At 37.7% G+C, this 22,845-nt stretch overlaps 1 protein-coding gene across 2 annotated transcripts; it reads left to right on the top strand.

Annotated features, from left to right (window-relative positions):
• Positions 1-224: 224 nt before the first annotated feature.
• Positions 225-9,435, top strand: LOC147566267 (VAMP-like protein YKT61). Of its 2 annotated transcripts, XM_086652748.1 has the most exons (8): positions 229-513; positions 2,937-3,140; positions 6,872-6,969; positions 7,239-7,343; positions 7,551-7,616; positions 8,309-8,395; positions 9,096-9,192; positions 9,286-9,435. In XM_086652748.1, the coding sequence occupies exons 2-7, from the start codon at positions 2,939-2,941 to the stop codon at positions 9,144-9,146; spliced, it is 609 nt and encodes a 202-aa protein (XP_086508874.1). In that variant the 5' UTR covers positions 229-513; positions 2,937-2,938; the 3' UTR covers positions 9,147-9,192; positions 9,286-9,435. The 2 variants fall into 2 exon arrangements, with proteins under 2 accessions (XP_086508873.1, XP_086508874.1); XM_086652747.1 differs by having other exon boundaries at positions 225-513; positions 9,096-9,435.
• The last annotated feature ends 13,410 nt before the right edge of the window (positions 9,436-22,845 follow it).

The raw sequence follows: 22,845 nt of genomic DNA, 5'->3' as shown, positions 1-22,845 counted from the left end.
TTTATATTTTAAGTTTAACCGATGAAATCCGACTGGTCCCGTTGTCATCCCGCCTGGTAGCTAGGCCCGGGTCGACCGACTAGTCCCGGTTTCCAACTTTTCGAGCATAGCTGTTGCCGATGATGAAGAGGATTAATGCTTGATTGTCACTCTCTATATGAACATGAGAGATTACTGCTAGTAAGATTTTTTCTGCATTTTTGAAAGGCGGACAAAAAAATAAAATGTGATTTCTTCTTGGCATTCGTGATGGTCTATTTCGGGACAGAAGAATCTTGACAGGGGGCATCAAAGAGCAATTATGAACAGAGGTTAGCGCCAACATCTACTCGTTCTGGCTGAAAATCACGTTAAGAAGGCAATCTATCATCAAAAGCCAAAGAGCCTTCTCAGTTGCGCGGTTTTGCTCCCCTCCCCCCACACACTCCCCAAACCCCATTTCCACTTCCCCCTCTCATTCTAGAGAGAGAGAGAGAGGTAACAAGCTCGTACTTGGGATATCTTGTTCTTGAGGTAATTTTTTTGTCTTCTAATCTTAATATTATTCATTTCGTCCTCAGTTCATACATAGATTAATATCACTCAGATCTATCATCATATTTAACCTTTTAATGATCTTTCCGCTATACTTCTTTTCTTAATTCTTTTGACATTCAATGAAATTCAACCTTTTGATCCTCACTTCCTTAGATGCTGCCCTAAGATTTATCACTTTGATTTAAGTACGTCTAGGTTGATACAGAGATTGAGAATATGCTCTTACTTGTACGATCTAGTTAGCTTGAGTTTCGTTTCATTCATAAATTTTGACCTAATTAGAATTCAGTTTTCTTAGAATTAGGTTTTAAAAAATGTCTCTGATGGAATCATCACCAGAGGGAAACGTTTATCTGAAAGCTTATACTAGGTTATTAAATTATGACTGGAGTCATGAGAAAGAGATAAAGATAGCATTCGGGAGCTTTGAAGATACTGAGATAAAGCTAATTCTCTTTGTTGTGTTTGATTTTTGTGTAGTGTACATGTGTTTGTAGGAGTTGAGATAGCTTTAGGGTCACATTTATATAACGACAAGTTACATTTAGATAACTACAGAGACATGAACAATAAAATAAATAATGTAGGTTAACGAGAAGGATCTTGGTGGTGATCAAGTTGCGGTAGACCCATGGGGGTTGTGGATACTCCCCCTCAAGTGCGAGCAGGAAAGCTAATGATGCCCACCATGCCAATCATTTCGTTGAAGTATTGAGCATGTAAGGGTTTGGTAAAGATGTCGGCGAGCTGGTTAGCAGTGGTCCAGTGGATGTAAACTTTGGATCAATCAACTTAGATTGTATCTTTTCACCAACAAGGTGATCAATCTCAATATGTTTGGTGAGTTCGTAGAAAATATGGGTATCAACAATGTGTAAGGCGGCACTATTGTCGTTGTAGATGGACATTGGAAAGATTGGTGTACATCAAAATCAGGAAGCGAATATTTGAGATATTGGAACTTGTAAGTAAGAGCGGATAAAGTGCTGCTTTGGCAACTATTGTTTTGCTTTTCGGATTTCCAAGAAATGGGGTTTCAAACCAAACATGGTGTAGTAACCAGTGGCGGATCGTCGAGATGTGAAATACTGTGACATACTAACCCAATTAAAGTTACTATGGTCTGAGAAATGAAGAGAACTCGAAGTAAAGAGAAAGAGGCCCTTGCCTATAGTGCCTTTTAGGTAACACATAACACAATGGGCAGTACTGAGATGTGCGGTGTGAGGGATTTGAATGAACTAACTCAATGTATTAACGACATATATTATATCAAAGCGAGTACCCACCAAATAGAGAAGACAAACGATGAAACAACAACCAGGATCTAGATTACATAAAGGAATGCCATTAGTCAGACGAAGACATAATTTTTGCTCCATAGGATAAGATGAAGTCTGAGATGCAATCATACCTGAGTCTTTGGGAATATCAAGGATGTACTTACGTTGACAAAGAAAGATTCTATGGTAAGAATGAGAAACCTCAATATCTAAAAAATATTGAAGACGCCCAAGGTCTTTAAGGGAAAAGGTTCGATCAAGAAATAATTTGTGTGTAGTGCTAGCCTTGTTGTTTTTTCATGTGATGATTATATCATCAACATAGACGATGACATAGATAAAAGTCGATTGTTTGGTAAAGGTAAACTGCGAATACTCAGAAAGAGATAAATGAATCCTTACTAATCAAGGAAAAGGTTAATTTGGAGAACTTCTTCATTAAGATCGGCTTGTAAAAGGCTACTTAAGACCGAGTTGATGAAGGGACAAGCCTTTAATGGTGACCATTGATAAAGGAACTCGAACAATAACAATTTAGTGACAGGGGCGAAGGTATCATGATAATCGAGATCCTTAATCTGAGTGTATCCCTTGGCAACGAGTCGAAATTTACATCGTACGATGGAGCCATTAGAATGGAGAATGGAAATTGATCTTGAGCACCCATTTACAACCAATGGGGCACTTGATCAGAGGGAGAGGAGTTGAACTCCAAGTCTTATTCTTTCAAGGGCTTGGATTTCTTTAGACATGGGCTCGTGCCAATGAGATGATTTTATTGCCCCAGTGAATGAAGACGACTCCTTAGTAGAAAGAACGAAGGTTTGAAATACTTTATCCGAGTTGGGAAAACTGAAAAGGGTCAACAAGAAGGTAATCGACAGGAAGATAAGTAATTAAAGAATTCAGAGTAAAAAAACGAAGACAAACAACATTATAATCATAGTCGGCCAATTTCTGGTTCATATTGTTTCTTTATTTTTCTTTAGATTTATGGGGTTTTTTGGCTACTGTTTTAAAATAGAAGGGGGTTTAAGATTAGGAAGGAAGGCTAAAAAGGACAAAGTCTGAAATCTTTTTTAGATTGTTGAGATTTGCATATAATTTTTGTTGCAGGGATGAAGATCACAGCGCTTCTGGTACTCAAGTGCAACAACGGGGGAGATTCTGGACCAGATCCAATCATCCTGGCTAATGCATCAGATGTGAGTCAATTCGGCTACTTTCAGAGGACTGGTGTCAAGGAATTCATTACCTTTTTCGGACGTACTGTTGCTAAACGAACTCCCCCTGCCCAACGCCAATCCATCGAACACGAAGGTCCCCTCTTCTTCAATCCTTTTTTAGGGTGTTTAATTATGATTAATTAGTGTTTTTTAAAATATTGGTTACTTTAATTGATTTGTGCCATTTGATTTTATCTTATTTAGACATTTTTCATGTTTAATTACTTTAGTGTACTAAGAACGCAAAATACCCCATAATTTTGTTTTTACTTTGATTGAATAATTATTGATTTTTTTTTACAAGAACAAGATTGTGACTATGTTATATCAATATCATCTCCTAGTTGTGTACAAAATTATTAGAGATTTGTATTTTAGCCCAGCACATATTTCTACTCCACTGAAACAAAAGGCAATTTACATCTTCGATTTCCATGGTGCTGTTTGGTTTGAGGCCTTGGAAATCTTGTCATTTTTGTGCTTCTATAGGCCCCATATTATGGCCATAGGAACCAAGTTTCATTAATTTCTCTTTGTTTTTGTGGTTTTCAAAGCCTGTCATTGGTGGATAGTTTGATCAACTGAGTGTGGGGGGCATCATTGGTTATTCCCCGTCTTGATGAAACAGTTCCATAGTAGCAGCCGTTTCACAATTGAGGAATAAGTGTTCTAAGAATTCTTCCCTTTCCTTGCACAATACACACATATTGGCCGGCTGAAGGCTCCTTTCTTAGATCCAGGACCTCCATTTGTAGCCAAACCACATTTTTTTCCATAGTTTGATACAAGAAATCCCAACATACTCTATCATAAGCTTTTTGTAAGTCTACTTTGATGAGAAAGCCGCACTTTCCTTCCTTTCTTCTAGAGTCAATAAGTTTGTTAGCACTAAGGGCTCTCTCAAGAATCTTCCTGCACCCAACGAAAGCTCTCGGGAAAGAAGAGATCAGACTGTCTACAGTTAGTGAAATTTTAGGGACCTCCTAAATTTGATCGGTCTGAAGTCTGATAGTACTTCTGCCTTTTTCTTCTTAAAGATAAACACGATAAACATTTGATGTAGCCTCCAATCCATCGAGGTTGTAGCTAGAAAGTCACTAACCATATCCATACAATCAATGTTCAAAAAGCATTTTTACGCATCGATGCGGTTTTTTTTTACAACGCGAGGCGGTGCTTCGAGGCTGTAAAGAGGCGTAGCTTCAATCTCATATATTTAATATAGTTATAGTATTTTATTCTATTAATAGTTTTTTGTATTGAATTTGTTTGTAGTACTAAAGAAAATTAATTTTTTAATAGTAAAGTTAAAGGATATGAATGCTTACCAAGGTGTAAGCTATGATGCGGTTCACCTATATTTTGCCTCGAGGCGTACGCCTCGATGCACATCTAATGCGCATTTTTAAACATTGCATACAATCTATTTTTATGATATCCTAGTATCTTTTAAAGAAGGAGATAGGAAATCCATTGGGACCTGGAGTTTTATCCTTAGCCAATCCTTTGGTTGCCCTCAAAATATCCTTCTCTGAGCAATTAGTGTCAAGGAAGATGGAGGTTTCGTTTGGGCCAGCGCTTTGGGGAAAGCAAAATAGTTTCCGGGGTGTGAAGACTTGGTCAAAAATTGGTCAATTTTGTTTGACAATTTTATTTAGGGGGAAAGCAAAATAGCTTCTCCACCTCAGCTCTTTCTCTCTCCACCTCACTTCTCTCTCTCTCTGCCACCTCATGTATTCGCCACATCATCGTCTTCACCGGTGAAGGTCGCCGGCCGTCCAATTTCCGGCCGGCGACCTTCAACCATAAAAAAAATAAAAAAAATAAAAAAAATTTCCTTCTCCTCTCTCTCTAGATCAGATCTAGAGAGAGAGGAGAGCTCCATTAAAGGTCCGAACAGACCTCCAATACCCATTCTCCCTCTCTCTCTCTCTACAATGGCGATATCTTCCGAGAGAAGAGAGGAAATTGATAAAACAGAAGAAACATATAATGAAGGAGACGCTTCTGCTGCTGGTGACGCCGTTGAAGCTCTAAAAAGGACGTGGAAATTAAACCCTAACGTAGTCGAAGTTGTCAATCACACAAAACCCACCACCACTACCAACCCTGTCGCTGATTCCATAACCGTAAAAGTAGAAACGGATTGTCTTGATTTTGTTCAAGATATCCAAATGAGGGACTCAATTCCTGATGACCCTAATCAACCACTTGATTTGAAGCCTCTCAATTGTTTACCGTCATTTGTTTCTCATGACTACGAGGAGGAAGATGATTATGAAACCCTTCGCTTAATTGAGAATCGATTTTCCAACTACAATACCAGTAAGTTTCTTATAAGAAACACTGAATTTTCTAGTTTATGATTATTAAGTATATAGGATGTGAATCACTTATGAAAATGGTTGATTTGATTACTATGTATAAGATGATTACCCTAATTTTCAATCTTGATTTTGTTTAGTGTATATATATATATATATATATATATATATATATGATATGATTGTATCTCTTTTCTTATGTTTTTCATATCATAATGCAGATACCCGGGAAAACAACCTTAATAGTCATATGGATAAATTATCATGTATGGGTGGTATTGGAAAATTAATGCATGAGGAAAGCCCTAGTGTGTTGAGAAATGGCGATGCTCTTGGTGAAGGAAAAAAAAAATTATGGTTGATGGTCGCCGGCCGGAAATTGGCCGGCCGGCGACCTTCACCGGTGAAGACGATGAGGTGGCGAATACATGAGGTGTTAGAAAATATTCCCCATAAAATATGTTTCCCCGGAAAATTTTCAAAATTCTACATATTCCCTTTAAAATTTCACACCCCGGAAATTATTTAGCTTTCCCCAAAGCGCTGGCCTTTCGTTTGCCATCGGAGGTAGCTCCATGTTGTTAATGCCAGGTCTCCAAATTTTTGGCTCCGTGTATAAGTTACTTAAGTACTTGGTCGTGACTCTCTGGATATCTTGCTCTTCCATCTAGGCCTGTCGGTCCTCCACTATCATATTCATCCGATCAGTTCTTGCTCTACACCTTATGATTTTATGGAAGTAAGCAAAATTTTTATCTCCTGCTTCAAGCCACTGACTCTTAACTTCTGCAGCTGACATTTCTTCTAAGCTCAACATTTTTGCAACTTCGGTCTTTTCTCGCTTGGAAGTTCTGCCTAGATAAGTTAGTTTCTCCTCCTTATCCCACCCTGATATTTCTTCCTGGAGTTGTCGCAAGTTATTTTTGAAGATACAAAATTTGGCTCTTGACCGAGGTTTTAGTCTGTCCTTGAGGTGCTGCAACTTACTCCACAGTCTCCTGCCTTCGGGACCTTCTGGGGTTGGCTCGCTCCAACACTCTTTAATTCTGTCCTTGAACTCTGGATCCAAAACCCGTACTTACTCCAACTTGAAAGGCGGTGGGTTGAACTTCTGTGTTTCTGTTCTTAGTAGTATTAGTCAGTGTCGGAGACTGATTTGGGTAGGATGATTTGCTCCACCTTGAGGGGTAATGATCCTCTCGGTCTTGGTCTAAGGAAATGATCCAGGAGGCTCATCGCCGGGTTCTCCTGATTGTTAGACCAAGAGAAGGCTATTCCTTGTTTGGGTAGGTCTGGCAGACTCTTCTTTGATTTGCCCCATAAATAAAAGTCTTTACAGTTAGAGGCAATTCCTTCCTGTGATTCTCCTGATTGATGTAATCATGTTGCTTTGTGCCTTTTATTATCCTCCACAACCACATGTGGTGTCAGTTTTCCCCTTATAAGGCCGAAAAGCTGACGATTTTTTTTTTCAATTTAAGTGGTGTTTGCTTGTTTTCAGAATACAAGGTGCATTCTTACAATAGAAATGGTCTCTGTGCTGTTGGCTTTATGGACGACCATTACCCCATCCGAAGTGCATTCTCCCTTCTCAACAAGGTACGTACTTGTAATAGTTACATGTACCTTTCCCTGGGAAAATTCACTATTTTTTGTTGTTCTCATGAACTTTTCTGTTCAATAATCCTTTTAAAGCCCCATAGTGTTAGTGCCCCCATTGTAGATTACCTTATTACAAAGCTCTATATAGTGTGGGCCACATTTGTTCTTTCACATGCTTTGAAATACCTACATTAGTGTACCCCTATTCCTCACAATGTTTTGATGATTTCATTTTACGATGTTATGAAATAAAATTCCCTTTGCAGGTATTAGATGAATATCAAAAAGCTTTTGGGGAATCTTGGAGGACTGTACAGGCGGATTCAACTCAGCCGTGGCCCTATTTGAATGAAGCTTTAACCAAATTTCAGGTATTTGTCTGCTTTTCTGCCCTATGCAATCCAAAAGTAATGCACCCATTATCAATATAATTTCTTTTTCTCTTTCGTTCTTAAAGTTTGTCACTTTTTTTTTAAACAATGTTTTCTCAATTTTATCATAGTGAATGTTAACTCTTATTAGATTTCATTCCTCACTAACCTTGTACTCCGACCATTTTCTTCTTTTTTTCCCTTCAGGACCCTGCGGAGGCTGATAAGTTGTTAAAAATCCAGAAGGAATTAGATGAAACTAAAATTATCCTTGTAAGTGTTGAGCTCTATATTGCATCTTCTAAACAATTCTGAATCTGGTGCTTTCGTTATCCGTATGAGTAGTTCTACCTAATTCAATATTGTATAGGTTATTGATGCATTTGTATATACACTATGTAGTGAGTTTCAATTGTAAATAATTTTTTCGAAGATGCATGTAATTTTGTTAAGATAAAAATCGGGTTAGAAGAGTACCGTCTCTGTCAAAATCAAAGTCTTGAAAGCTGACGGGTTTAGGCCATTTTTTGCCTCTGCTCCAATTAATTGATCCATTTAAGCACGATCAACCATCAAATTGAGATGCACTCTTTTTCTTGATTCTTGAACAACTCCGATACATGATTTTCATAGGGTATAAACTTACTCTAAATATAAATTGTTATTCTTGTTAAAAAAACTGAGCATTTTGAGTCATGCTTTACCACAGTACATGTTTTCATGTCTCTCGTTGGAAACGATATCTGTGAATTTAGAATGAAAATCACCTTTATAATGTTAGGCTCCTTGTAGGAATGGTAGTTCTGCAGAAAGCCAAAATTGCAACTTCATTTGCCACAGAGGGGAAAGCTCAGAATGATGATTTTTTAATGTCAATGCTGGATCTATATAAGTTATTTAAATTGCTTTGGAAATAAAACCAGTTGCAGCATTGTCTCATTATTATTTTTTTCTCGCAAACACAGCACAAGACCATTGATAGTGTGCTTGCAAGAGGCGAGAAGCTGGATAGCTTAGTTGAGAAGAGTTCGGATCTCAGTGCAGCATCTCAGGTGAACTCAAGGGCATGCTAACATCATGCACAGTTTAATCTATACATACCTATCAAAATTAGGCTTGGATTTAGCGTTCTTTCTTTTGTTTTGTTTTCGGCTTGCTGAGAACAAAAATTACAAAATTAATGACGCTGCACCTCAAAAGCGCTACTCAGCTGTATCCATAAGGTTATACTGTGAGACTTTTGCTTCATGTTTGCATCTTTATAAACAGTTGTGCAATCTAACTATGTAAGTCTCTCTCAGTTGAACCCCGTAATGTCAATTTCAATGGAAAAACAATCGTTTATCCGGTATTTTTTTTTTTTTTGTGCAAGGTGGAAACTGTAGTACATGTTATTTCCATCCCTTGCTAAACTTTCCCCCCTCCCCACTTTAAGTATTCGCACGCAATAGTTAGTTTCCTAATGTTTAAGTTCTCCCTCTTTCCCGCAACGAGGCTTGCATCTCGGAATTGTACATGTCCTATTTATTACCTTCTCGGGGAGGCTAACCACCTCAGTGTCTGAAGTAGCCTACATGAGCATGGGTAGTTAATAATTACGGGTACTTGATGTCGCATTATAAACATGTCATTTCCCTTGTTCAGTTCATTTTTATTTTAAAGAAAATGTAAATCAGATTCTGTAGAACCATTATTTTCATGTTAAGGTTCATGACTAATACTGAATGATATGGTTATGAATATTTGTAACAGATGTTCTACAAGCAAGCAAAGAAAACAAACCAGTGCTGTACCATATTGTAGGTTTCCGGTGGACTGATTCTAAAACACATGGGAGGAGACCTATCAAGTACTACTTATAACTCGCGTTCTTGTGTTAAATGTTTTACTGAAATTCGTTTACGTACTGGTGGTGGTTGTAATATTCTCGTCTTTGTTGCAGTGTTTTGTGAGAAAGTTAAATACTTGTCGATGCCACTTATTTATAAACATTACCAGTGGTTAGGGTTGTCATTCTTATTTAAGTATTCGTATGATACTTCATGTATCTTTTCGGTTTTAACTTTTTCGAATAAACATGATTTAAAGAAAAGATGCGTGCACTCTTCCCATTAAAGTTTGTATGTGGGATTTTTTGAGATAATATGTTTGCACTTCTCTATGAAGTTTGAAGAATAAGTAGGCTTTTTGAGCTTCCTCTAGACAATAAAATATCTTGACACAAGGGGAACATAATTACTACTGATGTCTGCAATCTCTTGCATCTCGAGACACTATTCGAGCCAATCACATACAATATTAGAGATAGGTGAAGCAAAGGGCCTCACTCTTAGATCCATATGCGAGACTGTCTTCTCGTATTGAATAAGCAAAAATACCCAAATATTGTTTGTGAAGGATGTGTAATAGAAAGTTTGAAACATTTTATCCATGAACTGGGTTCACTTGCTTTATCATGATCATCATATGCCTCTTCGATATTTTCTTACCCTATTTTTTTACCGGCCCCAGACTTTAAATATGGTGGTCAATACGTGGACAACCGATTTTCTTATATGGACAACTATTTTATGTGAACAACCAGAAAAATTAAAATTTTTATAGGGACAACATGTTTTAAGGGGAGAACACTCTAATATTTTCACTCATACCCTCTAAAATTAGATTTTTTTTATTATAAGTCTTCTTCTTCTTTTTTTTCCCTGAACCCTAAGCACCTTCTTCTTCTTCTTCTTCTTCTTGATCTTCCAACTACTAACACATCAAGATCGACTGTTAGCTCACAAATTATCACCAGCAATACGAATTTTGTTAGAGATAAAGAACCAAGTAAGCAACTTAAATGGTTTTAGTAGACCCAAGCAAACTAGTACTAGTCTTCTCTAACCATCAGAACTAAAATCCCCATTAACCCCATTAACATTTTTATTAATATTATCAACAGGATCATAAAATACCCCGAGGATTCAAATGATTCTTTGTCTTTAACAGATTCAACAACATTTGAATACAAAATCTGAGATCTTAAAGTTCTAATAGGAAAAAGTAAGGGTTTAAACCTCTATTATTAGAACTGAATTTCTTCACAAAAACAGTAGATTGACCTCCAAAATATTGATAATTCCATGTTTGAACAAAATTTCATCAGACAATTAAATCTGAAAGTCATTAAAAACGGAAGAAACTTGAAGAACTCTTGACATATAAGTTTGGATAATATCAATTTCGAAGTGATTTTGTGTATCAGTTTCGAAACTAGTACTAGTTTCCAACAAAAAGAAGATGAACAAGTTCCCAACTTCTGTCTGGAATTGCTTGGTTTACAAATTGAGGAGAAGTAGTTGGGAAAAGTGGAATGGAGGAAGAGATTGATTTGGTGTGGTAATGGAAGATGAGATGATGGTACCTCTGAAAGTAGAAGTTGGGAGGAATCGAAATTTCCATTTGCTGCCATTAGAGGAAAGTGTGAGTTTCTTTTTGTAGATAATTTAGTTCTCAATTTGGGTTTTTTTTCGCAGAGAAGAAGAAGGAGCATTAGGTTTTCTATTTTTTATTAATCATGTTTGTTTAGGTCCTCCTATTAATTATGATTTAATATTTAAGACCTTAGATTTTTTGTCCCCCTATCAAATTTAAGTCAATTAGGTCAAGGATAGTTGACTTGCATCCGACCCGAAAAATGTTGTCCACGTAAAGTATTTGATTGTCCATATATTGGTCACCTTAAATATCATTTGGATTGGGTTTGTCTGGCGTGATTTAGGCGTCACTTTGTTTGAATTGTCTACCCTCTACTACGACAACAAGAGCGTCATCTGTGACAGCTAATCCAATATTTCAAAGGTACGACTCCACGCAAATTGAGCTAGATTATCACTTTGTTCAACAGAAAATAACATCGAGTTCCTTACATGTGAACATTGTTTCCTCTCGAGATCAATTGGAGTATATTTTGATAGAGAGTATATCTAAATTTTGATTTTTTTAGCTATTTTGCAAATTGAACCTTCCAATTAATCCGACGTACAATTTGCACGAGGATATTAAGAATATCTATGATGGAGAAACCATGCATAGCATGTTGTCTGTTCGCTCTTGTAGGTGGCTAACTTGGCCACCTTTACCCACTCGATCAGGGTCGTGCCTGACAATTTAGGGGCCCGGTGCGAAACTTAATCGGGACCCTTTGTATAGATGTGAGGTAAACAAAATTTACACGCGAAGTGATAACACAAATTTCACCTGTAAATTGTTTTAGTAAAACAATGATGAATCTAAAATCAATGAATAACAACTTTATATGATTAGTCTAACATTTTTGCTAATAAAGTTGTCCTGGATTAGTACAGGTTTTTATTCGAAATTAGGAACCACAAGAGAGAGATAGACAAATGAGAGAGATTATAAATTGAGTTAGAGAGAAAAAAAAATAAAAATAAACAAGATTGCAAGATAGAGATTTGTGTGAAAGATATGAGATTTGGAGAGAGACCTAAGTGTATTTTATATTACGCAAATAGTACAAGAAATTATTTGAATATTAAAATTATATTTGAATTAAACCAATAACATTAAGTGGAATGGACATTTAAAATATTTCATGGTGGTATGGAGAGTTGGCCTTTTTTTTTTTTTTTTGTTGAACTAGTTGGCCTTTATTAGGGGAAAAAAAAAGTTGGCCTTTATTAGGGAAAAAAAAAAGTTGCTCTCTAAGGATCTCTAACACATGACCTTATGTGTAAAATTTGCCAACTTACCCACTGAGCTATCCACGCTTGTTGATAATATATCTAGGGGTTATAAAATAATCCGAAATAGAACGAAACAGAAACTAATAGAAAAGTGGGCCCGGTGGGGGGCCCTGTGCGGGCGCACGGCCCGCACCCCCCACCACACGGCCCTGCACTCGATCAAGTACTAGCAGTGGCGAAGCCAGAAATTTCTTCCGTGTGGGCACTTTTAAAAAGAAAAATCCACATATATTAATAAATCAAACAATATATATTAACCTGTTATATTTTAATTTAGTGTATTGAATACTTTCTGGATCGACTCAATAAAAAAGAGGTTCGTCCTACACTATAATTTATTATATTTAGAAAACGACAAAGTTGGACGAAATTTTTCTTCCAATCAATCTATTGCTCTTTAATTGATGCACCCGAAAAGGTTGCACACCCAAGCGGAGGTATCAAGTAGTAACCGGTAAAACCGGAGTCGATCCAAGATTAAGTTGGTAGTTTGGATAACGAAGGGTCTTATCCCTCGGTTTAGATGTCAAATACTTAGGCTAAAAAGGAGATGAACAAAGATAAACGGGGGTTTTTAATGAATAACCAATAAGAGAATAAAACAAGTAGAGCTAACTAGATAATCTAATGTAAATGGGCGAGAGAGATTCGAGAGAAGAGTCGAAGGAACAAGAGTCGGGAGGCAACAAGAGTCGGGAGATAAATAAGTGAGAGAGGTGTCGAACCGAGAATCCGATAATGATAAACCTACGACTACGTGTAGTCCGATCTAATGTTTCAAGGTATAATCGATGTTCGACTCCTAAAGTAGATGTCTCTAAGTACTACGTATATCCGGAGATCATACTTAGTCAAACAAACGTCATAATCGGTTAAACCCGAGTCATCGAGGGTGTTGTCTAGTCGCCTAACTATGTGAAGTGCATGACAAGACACATGAAATTATGACTTAGACTACGATCGATATCGAATACTTCATTTCGTCTATTAACTATGCGAAGTGCTTGACAAGACACATGAAAATACGATAGAAACGATAATCGAAATAAATGAACATCAATTTATAATCAAAACATCAAATCATATTAAACATAATCACTAATTCATCACATTTCATCTCATATAAACGACACACTAAAGTTAGCTAATCATGGTGATTGAATAGGAAATGGAAAGAAAATGATGAGAGAATCCCCCTTTTTTCATGTGGTTCGAGGCTAAGATCGTCGGAAAATATGAGTTTTTAGTTGCAGCCGATCTCCCCTTAGCAATTTTCTGGGTTCCCCATAGCGACCACCATCATCTTCTCCATTTAGAACACAACCTCCATTAAAGCTATCCCTAGCTTTCTCTCTCTAGCAATCTTCAACCCAAACCAAAATCAAATAACATGGGAAGCTAGACAAAGTGATGGGGAGTAAAAGCCCTATGGTTTCCGGCCAAAGTTGAGAAAAATCCGGCCTTAGAGATGGCCGACCAAGCTTGGTCGGCTCCTCCTCTCTATTTCCCTCTCTTTCACTCAAGCTTCTCCTTTGGTGATGAAGAACCTTAGAGAAACCTTGAAACCCTAGCCCCTTCTCTCTCCTTCCTTTCTTTCTCCTTGCTTGGTGAAGAAGATGATGAATAGTCCCCTTCTTGATTAAAACCCTAGACTTAGTCAACTACTTTGACTTGGGCCCAAAAGTGCGTGCTCATAAAATCTCTACACCTCCCTTCTTCTTTAGATATTCTTGAACTAGGGGTTAGATGTTGGGCTTTGAATTAGAGACCAAGGGAGTGCCTTCATCTAGTCTCTACAATTAGAACCAAAGGAGGGTGCCTTCAAGAAAAGACTTTGGCTTCTATCTTTCACAACTGCCTCGTCCGTACTCGGAATTGACTTTCGTTTTCACCGTTGGCCTCGCCATTGACTCCACTTGTTGTTTGACTTCTGATTTTGACCAAAATGACCAAAATACCCCTGGTTTTTTTTCTTCTCTTTTGCCGCATGAGATGAAAATGTGATATTCGCTCTCTTTATTCCTAATTACACGCCAAACCCCAAACAAACTTCCTAGCAATAAAAACACATAAATAATTAGAAATAAAACCCGAAAGGAACTAACTCATCAAAGTTAAGTGACCTAAATGTGACATTTTCACGCCACATCAAGGATAAGTAGGTGAATGAGATTATGGTGAGATGGATTTTACACTATTTTTTCATGGACTTGAATTATAATTGCTTAATTGTTGTGGTGGGTACACATGAGAAGTGGATTTTCTTTAATAACTAAATAGTGGGTTCAAGAAAAGAAATAAGAAAAGAATAAGAAGAAAAATTATTTGGGGTAGTGTTAAGGGAAGGTCTTGGGAACTTGTAGGGGCACGCACCCCCACATGCCCCTTACTAGCCCCGCCCCTGAGTACTAGGCCCTTGTTCCTTTTACATAGTATTGAGATATGGAAGATATATTGGATATATTGGAAGATACAAAATATATGAGACGGATCGAGATGAAGAGATTCAACGATAAAAGAAGAGACCAAGATATATCTTCCGATCCCATATATTTTGTATCTTCCAATATATCCAATATATCTTCCATATCTCAATACATAGAGAAGACAATTCTCGAATTTGAGAAGTTTAACTTTATAAGGATTCCTTATTTTTTTCTAAACTTCTAACCTTTTTACACATAAATATACATAGAAGGTTATTTCTCACCCAAAACCCTAATTCTATTGGAGAATGAAAACGAGAGTTCATCAGACACCTAGAGTCCGATTTTTACGTTCTCTCAATAACATCTTATTTGCAAACAAGTCGATTGCTGATTCACAAGTAAGGTGTTAGAGATGAGATCGTTAGATGGATTCAACAAGAAAACACTATCTTCTTCAGGAACCAATTATCATCTCAAATCATCTTGCTCATTAGTTGTCAGAGGAAGATTGCCAATCTGAATGAGATCATTTCTTAAATTTCATTTCAGAATCTTTTTGTTCTAGGTTTTTTGAGACACAAATTAGTAATAATAGAAACTAGAGATAACAACACATATTACCTTATGTGAGAATAGTCTGACATTGGAAAAGGGTGAACTAGTAACCAAGAGTATAATGTGTTAAGTCATGCCCAATTGATTTTGAGTTAGGTTACTACAAACTTAACATGGTATTAGAGCTAAGTCGACACGTGATAATTTTGAAAGCCACACGTGCTCCTCGTTACTCGTAAAGAAAAAAATAAGTGTTACACACAAAGGGCACTCCACATGAGGGGGAGTGTCCTTTAAAGTCCCTCAATGAAAAAGAGATGAACTAGTAATATCTATATTATCTCCGCTCATTGCTAATTAATTTTGATTTAGATCCTACAAACTTAACACCCAAACACCAAAAAGAAATAGTCTAACATCATACTCCTTTTATGATATTGAAGCTTTTCACATGGTTTTCATAGAGGAACTAAGTATCCTGTGAGAACTATCAAATAAACGAGTGTGGGAGGAGAACATCGTGAGGGGAAAGGCCACTGAGAATGGGTGTGAGAATCTTGTTGATTAAATAAACGACCGTTAAGACACATTCTCCCTAAAAGACAAAGGTAAGTGGGCTTGAAAACGAAGAGCTTGTGCCACATAAAGAATGTGCTAGTGTTTGCGCTCGACCACCCCATTTTGTTGAGGGGTGTAGGTACAACTCCGTTGATGAACGATGCATTTGGCATTAAAGAATTTTTTTTTTTAAACGGGCACTAAAGAATTGTTGAAGATTATTGGAAAGAAATTCCGATCCACTGTCAGATCTAAATGTTTGTAATTGTGAAAAAAGTGTAGCTCCTTTCCCGTTTGCAAAGTGGAAATAGGAGAATGTAATTGAGTGATAGTATAATTGACAAACTTAGAAATAAATTTATTTGTCTCGGACTTAGAATGCATCAAAAAAATCCAAGTGCAACGAAAAAATCATCAACAAGAGTGATGAAATAACGACAACCAGAATAGGAAGTCACGTAGAATGGTCCCCATAAGTTGGCATGAGCCAATTCAAATGGACGAGAAATTGTAGAAGAATTATGTGAAAGAGAGACGAGGTTGTTTGGAAGTGGGACATACATCACACGAAATTTTATTCACTAAATTGATTTTAATACATGGAAACTTAGATAAAGTACACTTGAAATGAACTAAAGAAGGATGGCCTAAACGCCAGTGCCATACATCAAATTATTCGAAATACTAGAAACAAAAGAAGATAAAATTCTAGGTTCCGTGTGAAGGAAGTAAAACCCATCATGGGGATCAGCAAGTCCAATCGTCCTTGTTGTCGCTTGGTCCTGAAAAAACAAGAAGACAAATTAAATGTAACATCACTTTTGAGAGACTTAGTAATATCAGAGACCGAGATACGATTAAATTTGAACGAAGGAACATGTAAGACATTGTTGAGATAAAAATCCTTAGTAAAAGAAATGGAACCAATGTGGGAAACACGATATCGTGAACCGTCAGGGAAGCGAACAAAATAAGAGGTGCAACCGTGAAATTAGAGAAAGAAGAAAGAGAAGAACAAATATTTTTAGCGGCTCCAGAATCTATTACCCAAGGAAGATTGTAAAGAAAGTTAGCCGTTAGGTTGATGGAAGGGTTGGAGGTGCCTGTAGCCGCATTGCCTTGAAGTGACTTCTGTTGTTCAAATAGTTGGACTAGGTGATGATATTGGTCTTGAGTCATAGAGGTGGATAAAGGCATTCCCTCTTGGGTAGGGCCAAAAACCAAACCAGTAGTAACATTCCCAACGAGTTGGGCTTGGTGGGTACGCGAAGGATATCCATGCAACTTATAACATGTAGCTTGAAGGTGACCTTGTTGCCTACAATAATCACGGTCGTGATTGTTTTTCCGAGGAGGATCAGCCCTATGAGACCGGTCAGGATGGTCAAACCGTTGGACTGAAGCTGGACCATGCGAACCAACATCCAAGGTAGCGGCTTCGGGACCCGTAGTACTATCATGCATTAAATTTTGTCGTACCTCTTCGTGTTAGACAAGACTATGAATATTGAGAATGGAAGGAAAAGAACCCATAAGTAGTATTTGACTCCGGATAGCGGCAAAACGATCATGGAGTCCTTGAAGGGACTCCACGGCTCGGTGTTGGTTAGACCTATCAAGTAGTGATTTACCGTGCCCACATAAGCAAGGTTCTATGACGTTTTACGACATGTAATGATTGAAGTTCATCTTGTGGAGTTTTGAGATGTGGAAAATAGGCAAGGACGTCATAACCCTCCTGTTTCAATGATGAAATCGCACGTTTGAGTTGAAATATTTTCGGCGCATTAGTTTGATGAAACCGATCATATAGATTTGCCAAATGTCAGTCGCGGTTTCATCATAAAGAATAGATTGGCAAATATCTGGGTTGACAGAGTTAACAAACCAGTTAGAAACCAAATCATTGCAACGTTCCCATACGTGCAATTCAGTAGGAGAAGTTGGTTTCAGGAGAGAAGCATCAACGGAACCAAACTTGTCTTTAGCTCGGAGAGCCATTTTCATCCTCCGAGACCAGGAGACATAGTTATTGACACATAGAAGTGGGGTAATCAAGACAGTAGTTGGAGAGTTCGAGCGGTGAACATCCATATGTCTAACATAACCTCATCACTGGTGATGAAACTCCCCTCAAAGTTGTAGATAGCAACACATATTACCACCAAACAATCAGATAGTTCATAATCATGTCATCCTCAAACTTGCTTATAGAGCCATCACCCTGAACATCAACGTCTAATGTAGTCCTATCATGGTGAGACGACACTGGTGGAGGAAACAAGACAACAAGGTCATCAGACCGTTCAGGCTCTAAGGTACTATTAGTAAATTCATCGACATTTAACTTAGTACTAGGGTTAGACGTATTACCCTCGTCATCGTACCTAGTACCCTCTTGAGTTTGGGGTGGTGAAACCCCTTCCTCGTCGACGAATACCTGTGACTTAAGCATCTTTACCTGTTGAGTCAATGACTCAATCTCCTGCGTCGTTTGAGTCGCAAATTGTGACATCATCTCTCTAAGACGACTCGTGGACTCTTCAAGAGTCTCCTCATAATAAGGCTCACTAGTGTAATTCAATGAAGACTCTTGATCATAACTCCCATCGTACATATTAGGATCGTACCTGCCTCTAAAATCATTGGTCTCTAAATAGTGTGGACTATAAGGTCTCTCATACATATTCGGTGTCAGACCATATCCATCACTAATTTGACCAACTTTATACATTTGTCGGTATTCTCCTAATGTCATACGAGACCGATCAGGTTCTGGTCTACTCCACTCACTAATCGGACCGTTTCTAGACATTCGTTGATAATCCCCAAATGTCATACCAGGTCGGTCAGGCTAGTTTCTACTCATCTGTTGGTATTCTCCGAAGGTCATACCAGGTCGGGTAGTGATGGAACTCCTCAGATCAAGGTCATCATCATCATCAACATGGAATGGCCAACCGTTAGAATAACGTGCCATGATCTCACAATGCTCAAGGAACTAACAAACAAGCTATCAATGCAAATCAAAACTTATCCAACCAATCACACACAAGTAAGAAAGAAAGATATAGAATACGATACTAGCGGATGCTCCTCTCTTTTCGTTCTTCCTTCCGATTCCTTTCTGATTCTTTTGTTCCCCTTCGCTCCTATGTTCCTGTTTTTGGGCTTTTCTCTTAAAGTGGTACCTGAAAAAAAAAAAAAAAAAAGATAAGAAACTACGAAAATAAAGAAAGAAAAACGTCTAAGTTAACAAATAACACTAAACTAATGAACAAAACAAACAAACAATATCCGAACTACTAAACCTATCCCCGGCAGCGGCGCCAAAAACTTGATGGGCCTAAAAGGTTACCCTAAATAGGTCTCCACCCGCAAGTATACGGGCGTCAAGTAATAACCCGGTAAGACCGGGATCGATCCACGAAGATAGGAAGGTAATAAGAATATCAAGAAAGTCTAGCCCACCGGTCTAGGTGTCAACCACTAACTCAGACTAAAATGAAAAGATGATAATTGGGGTTTTGATTGGTTTATAATAAATAAACAAATAAAACGATCTAATCTAAAAGTGAGAGGTGAGAGTGATTCGGGAAAAATGGTCGAGCAAGAATCGAATGAGGAGGATACTTCGATCCACAAAGTCGATAGTGACTAGTACTAATGATTTATAAGCATAAAAAGTTAGTTAACTTCACCCATTTACTTGGATGGGTCAACGAACTCTTGGTTTAACTCAGATTCCAGTCCATGAACGGTCTAAAAATCCGGAAGATTTTATCATTAAAAGCAATAAAACTCTTGTCACATCAAAACATGTATCTCGAGTATCCGACTACAAAAGCTAGCTAGACATGGTGGAGCACATAATAAACGAGAAGAAAATAGAGAAAGACATAAGTTAAGGTGAAAATATCCCTATTTCGATAAGGCGCGAGACTAAGATCGACGGGAAATATATGTGTTAGTGCTGTCGATCTCCCTGTAACAGAATGCAGGAGTCCTCTTAACAGTATACAATGGGTGTCCTCTCAGCAGAACTTGACCTCCCCTTAACAGAGTGTCATCTTCTTCCTCTCAAACCAAACCACCATGAAAGCTTGCTTCAAGCTTTCTCTCACTAGAAATTGGCAACCAAATCACAATCAAACACTAAGAAAATCAAGGCAATAATATGTCAATGAAAAGCCCTAAGGTTTCCAACCCAATTGATGGCCGGAAAACCTATAAAATCCGGCTAAATGGAAGTGAGATTCCGGCCAAGAACAGCTCCTTCCCGAGCTGCAACTCTGTCCCGTGCCGATGATGTCCCGTGTTGTTGCTGCCGTCAATGAAACCCGAGCTGCTGTTGCTGCTGTGCTGGCCAGAACTTCGATGAAATCTGGCGAGTCTTTGCTGTCCCGTGCCGGTGATACAGCCCGAGCTGCTTCAATGGAGCACTCGATTTCCTGAGCTGCTGCTCCTAGTGACACCGGCTGCTGCTGTTCTTCGAGTTGCTGTTCGTCTTCCCTTGCTGTCCCGTGTAGCAACCTTGCCGGCCAAGCTTTGGCCGGCGGCTGCTTCTCCTCTCTCTCTCTAGCTTTTTCTCTTCACAAACCCTAAAACTCTAATTCAAAAAGATGATGTCTGATTCCCCCCTCTTTTGTTCACACCCACAAAGACTAAAAACCCTTACTTGTTTTTGGGCCATTGACTTGGTCTTGGGGTGCTTACAAAGTCTTCTTTACCTTCTTCTTTGGACTTGGGCTTGGGTTTGGGCCTATTTCTCATTTAGAAGCCAAAATGGGTGCCTTCAAATTTGTCTCTACATCCTATAATTTCCAGAATAGACAAAAATGTCCTTTGGCTTCTTTCCTCCGTAACTTTTCCGTCCGACCACCGATTCGACTTCCGTCTTCACCGCCGGACTCACCATTGACTCCACTTTCCATTGAACCTCTGATTTCACCAAAATGACCAAAATACCCCTGGTGCTATTTTCCTCCGACTTCGTCTGCATGAGATGAAAACGTGATGAATCGCTTCGTTTGATTCCGAATCAAACATCAAACTCCAAATAAGGTACCTACCAAGAAAAACACATAAATAGTTAGAAATAAAACTCGAAAAGAACTAACTCATCAAAGTTAAGTGATCCAAATGTGGCATTTTAACGCCACATCACAAACCCAACTAGGTTTCCCCACTAAGAGAAAAACCCAACAAGTAGTATGCCTAAGCTATTGCAGTTCAAATCGGTAGCTTCATGTCGATTCTCTTTTTAAGAAGTCGACACGAAGCGACCGAATTCAACACCAGTGACATGTCTAAGCTACATTAGTTCAAATCGGTGGCTTCATGTCGATTCTCTTCTTGAGAAATCGACACGAAACCACCGAACTCAAATCCAGTTGCTTCTATGGAGTTCAAATCGGTGTCTTAGTGTCGATTCTCTTGAAGGGAGTTCGACACTAAGCCACCGATATATATTGTCCATATTTGGATGATCAGGTATCTCGTGTACGTACATTAAGAGTTTGTTAGTTGTAATTTATTGTCTATATTTTCTCTAATTCAGGAAGCAGAGCAAGAAGCATGCCCAGTTGTCCATGGGGTTCGACACTACTCCTCGATAACTGAAGGAAGTACGAAGTGCCTTCCCATTTGGAGATGTAGAAGTTAATGTCCCATCACACATCAATGTTGGGTACTATTCTAATGGTTTCTCTTATGTAATTTAGTATGCTACGTTCAATAATTAAATAGATATTTACTCTGTATCCTTAAATTAATTAATGAAATATCTTTTTGTAAGCATTTTTGTTTTATAAATTTGGTTTTGAAAAATTGACTACCTCTAACCCCAAAACAAAAAAGAGAAATATGTTCATATACTGACAATTTAGAGTAGTATAAGAAGTGACTTAATTAAAAAACCATCTTTCAATTCAATATCTTTATGAACCGTCAACAGTTGGTTGCGTGAACTGTCAACCACTGGTCGCCCAAGTGGTCCCAAGGTGTTGACATAAACTCCAGAAAGTCCTGGAAGTCCTAGGTTCGAATCCCAGAAAAGGTGGAATCTTTAGTCATTTGAATTGGAATTATTAAGATATAAATAATGTTGTTAGATTTCAGTCAATTGCTTTGTTGGGCTATATGCCCGGTTATCGAACTTATCACATCTATGATGTATCAAATGCCAAATATCACGACTTACGTAGATCGTAGTCGTCTCCCAAAAAAAATATCTTTATGAACCAAATTAAGTACAATAACAGAGTATTAAAAAACTAACAAAACAAAAGAGACAAAGATGAGAACTTCAATTATCAATATCAATATCTTTGTGAACCAAATTCCATAAGTACAATAACCAAGTATTAAAATATTAACAAAACAACGAAGACAAAGATGAGAACTTCAATTACTAAGTACAAACAGACTTTTTCAACAAAAAAAAAAAAAAAAGTACAAACAGACTTTCAATCATATAAATGGACTTTGGTGTACCTCAATATAGTCCAAATAGCCGGTTTAAGTATCATTGGCTATGACGTTACTACAACGAACTAAAACATCTTTCAGTTCAATATCTTTGTGAACCAAATTCCAAACCCATTCTCTTGTTTGACATAATGAATAATCATGAATCTCCATGAGAAAGCACATACCCAAGTCATTCGTCTTATCTTATAAGAAAAAGAAGAAAACGATGAAGATTCAGAAATAATTCCACTTCATTCAGAAATATAATTTTTATGTATGTGAAAGAAGTTGGAGATGAAACTCAATTTAAGCACAAATTGCATCATGGGTTTTCCATCAAACACTAAAATGAAAATATAAGAATCCCAAGTAGTTAAATTTCTTTCAGGCATTTCATCAAACATCTTATTGACATCTTCTCTAAGACCAGTTTACAATACATATCAACAACACTACAATTCACAAAAAACACAAGAGATTAAAGAAATTAGATTTTGCTATAGATGAAAACAAATGGGTAAACATAAGAGATTAAAGAATTTAGGTTTTCTGCCTGATAATTCATAACCTCAACCAACCTCCAGACCAGGAAGTTGATAATTACCACACCAAATTGAGTCAAAACTCATCTGACCCAGATTTAAATCATGTATAGCAAATCTATGAAACCCAATTCTAGTTACGTAATTAGTATTTGATATAAATCTTAGGTTGAACAATCGAGTGTAACCGGTGGCT

The sequence above is a fragment of the Eschscholzia californica genome, unplaced genomic scaffold, assembly GCF_041429995.1.
Source record: "Eschscholzia californica isolate CP2 unplaced genomic scaffold, dmEscCali1.0.p SCAF_1, whole genome shotgun sequence".
NCBI classification, from domain to species: Eukaryota; Viridiplantae; Streptophyta; class Magnoliopsida; order Ranunculales; family Papaveraceae; genus Eschscholzia; species Eschscholzia californica.
Note: the sequence above shows the minus strand (reverse complement) of the source record. Positions and strands in the feature narration are given on the sequence as shown.

Bases quoted from the DNA above. Each gene is read 5' to 3' on its own strand.
- LOC147566267 (XM_086652747.1), top strand. From the start codon at position 2,939: ATGAAGATCACAGCGCTTCTGGTACTCAAGTGCAACAACGGGGGAGAT. The intron at 6,970-7,238 runs GTACGTACTTGT...TTCCCTTTGCAG, and splicing joins CATTCTCCCTTCTCAACAAG to GTATTAGATGAATATCAAAA. The intron at 7,344-7,550 runs GTATTTGTCTGC...TTTTCCCTTCAG, and splicing joins AAGCTTTAACCAAATTTCAG to GACCCTGCGGAGGCTGATAA.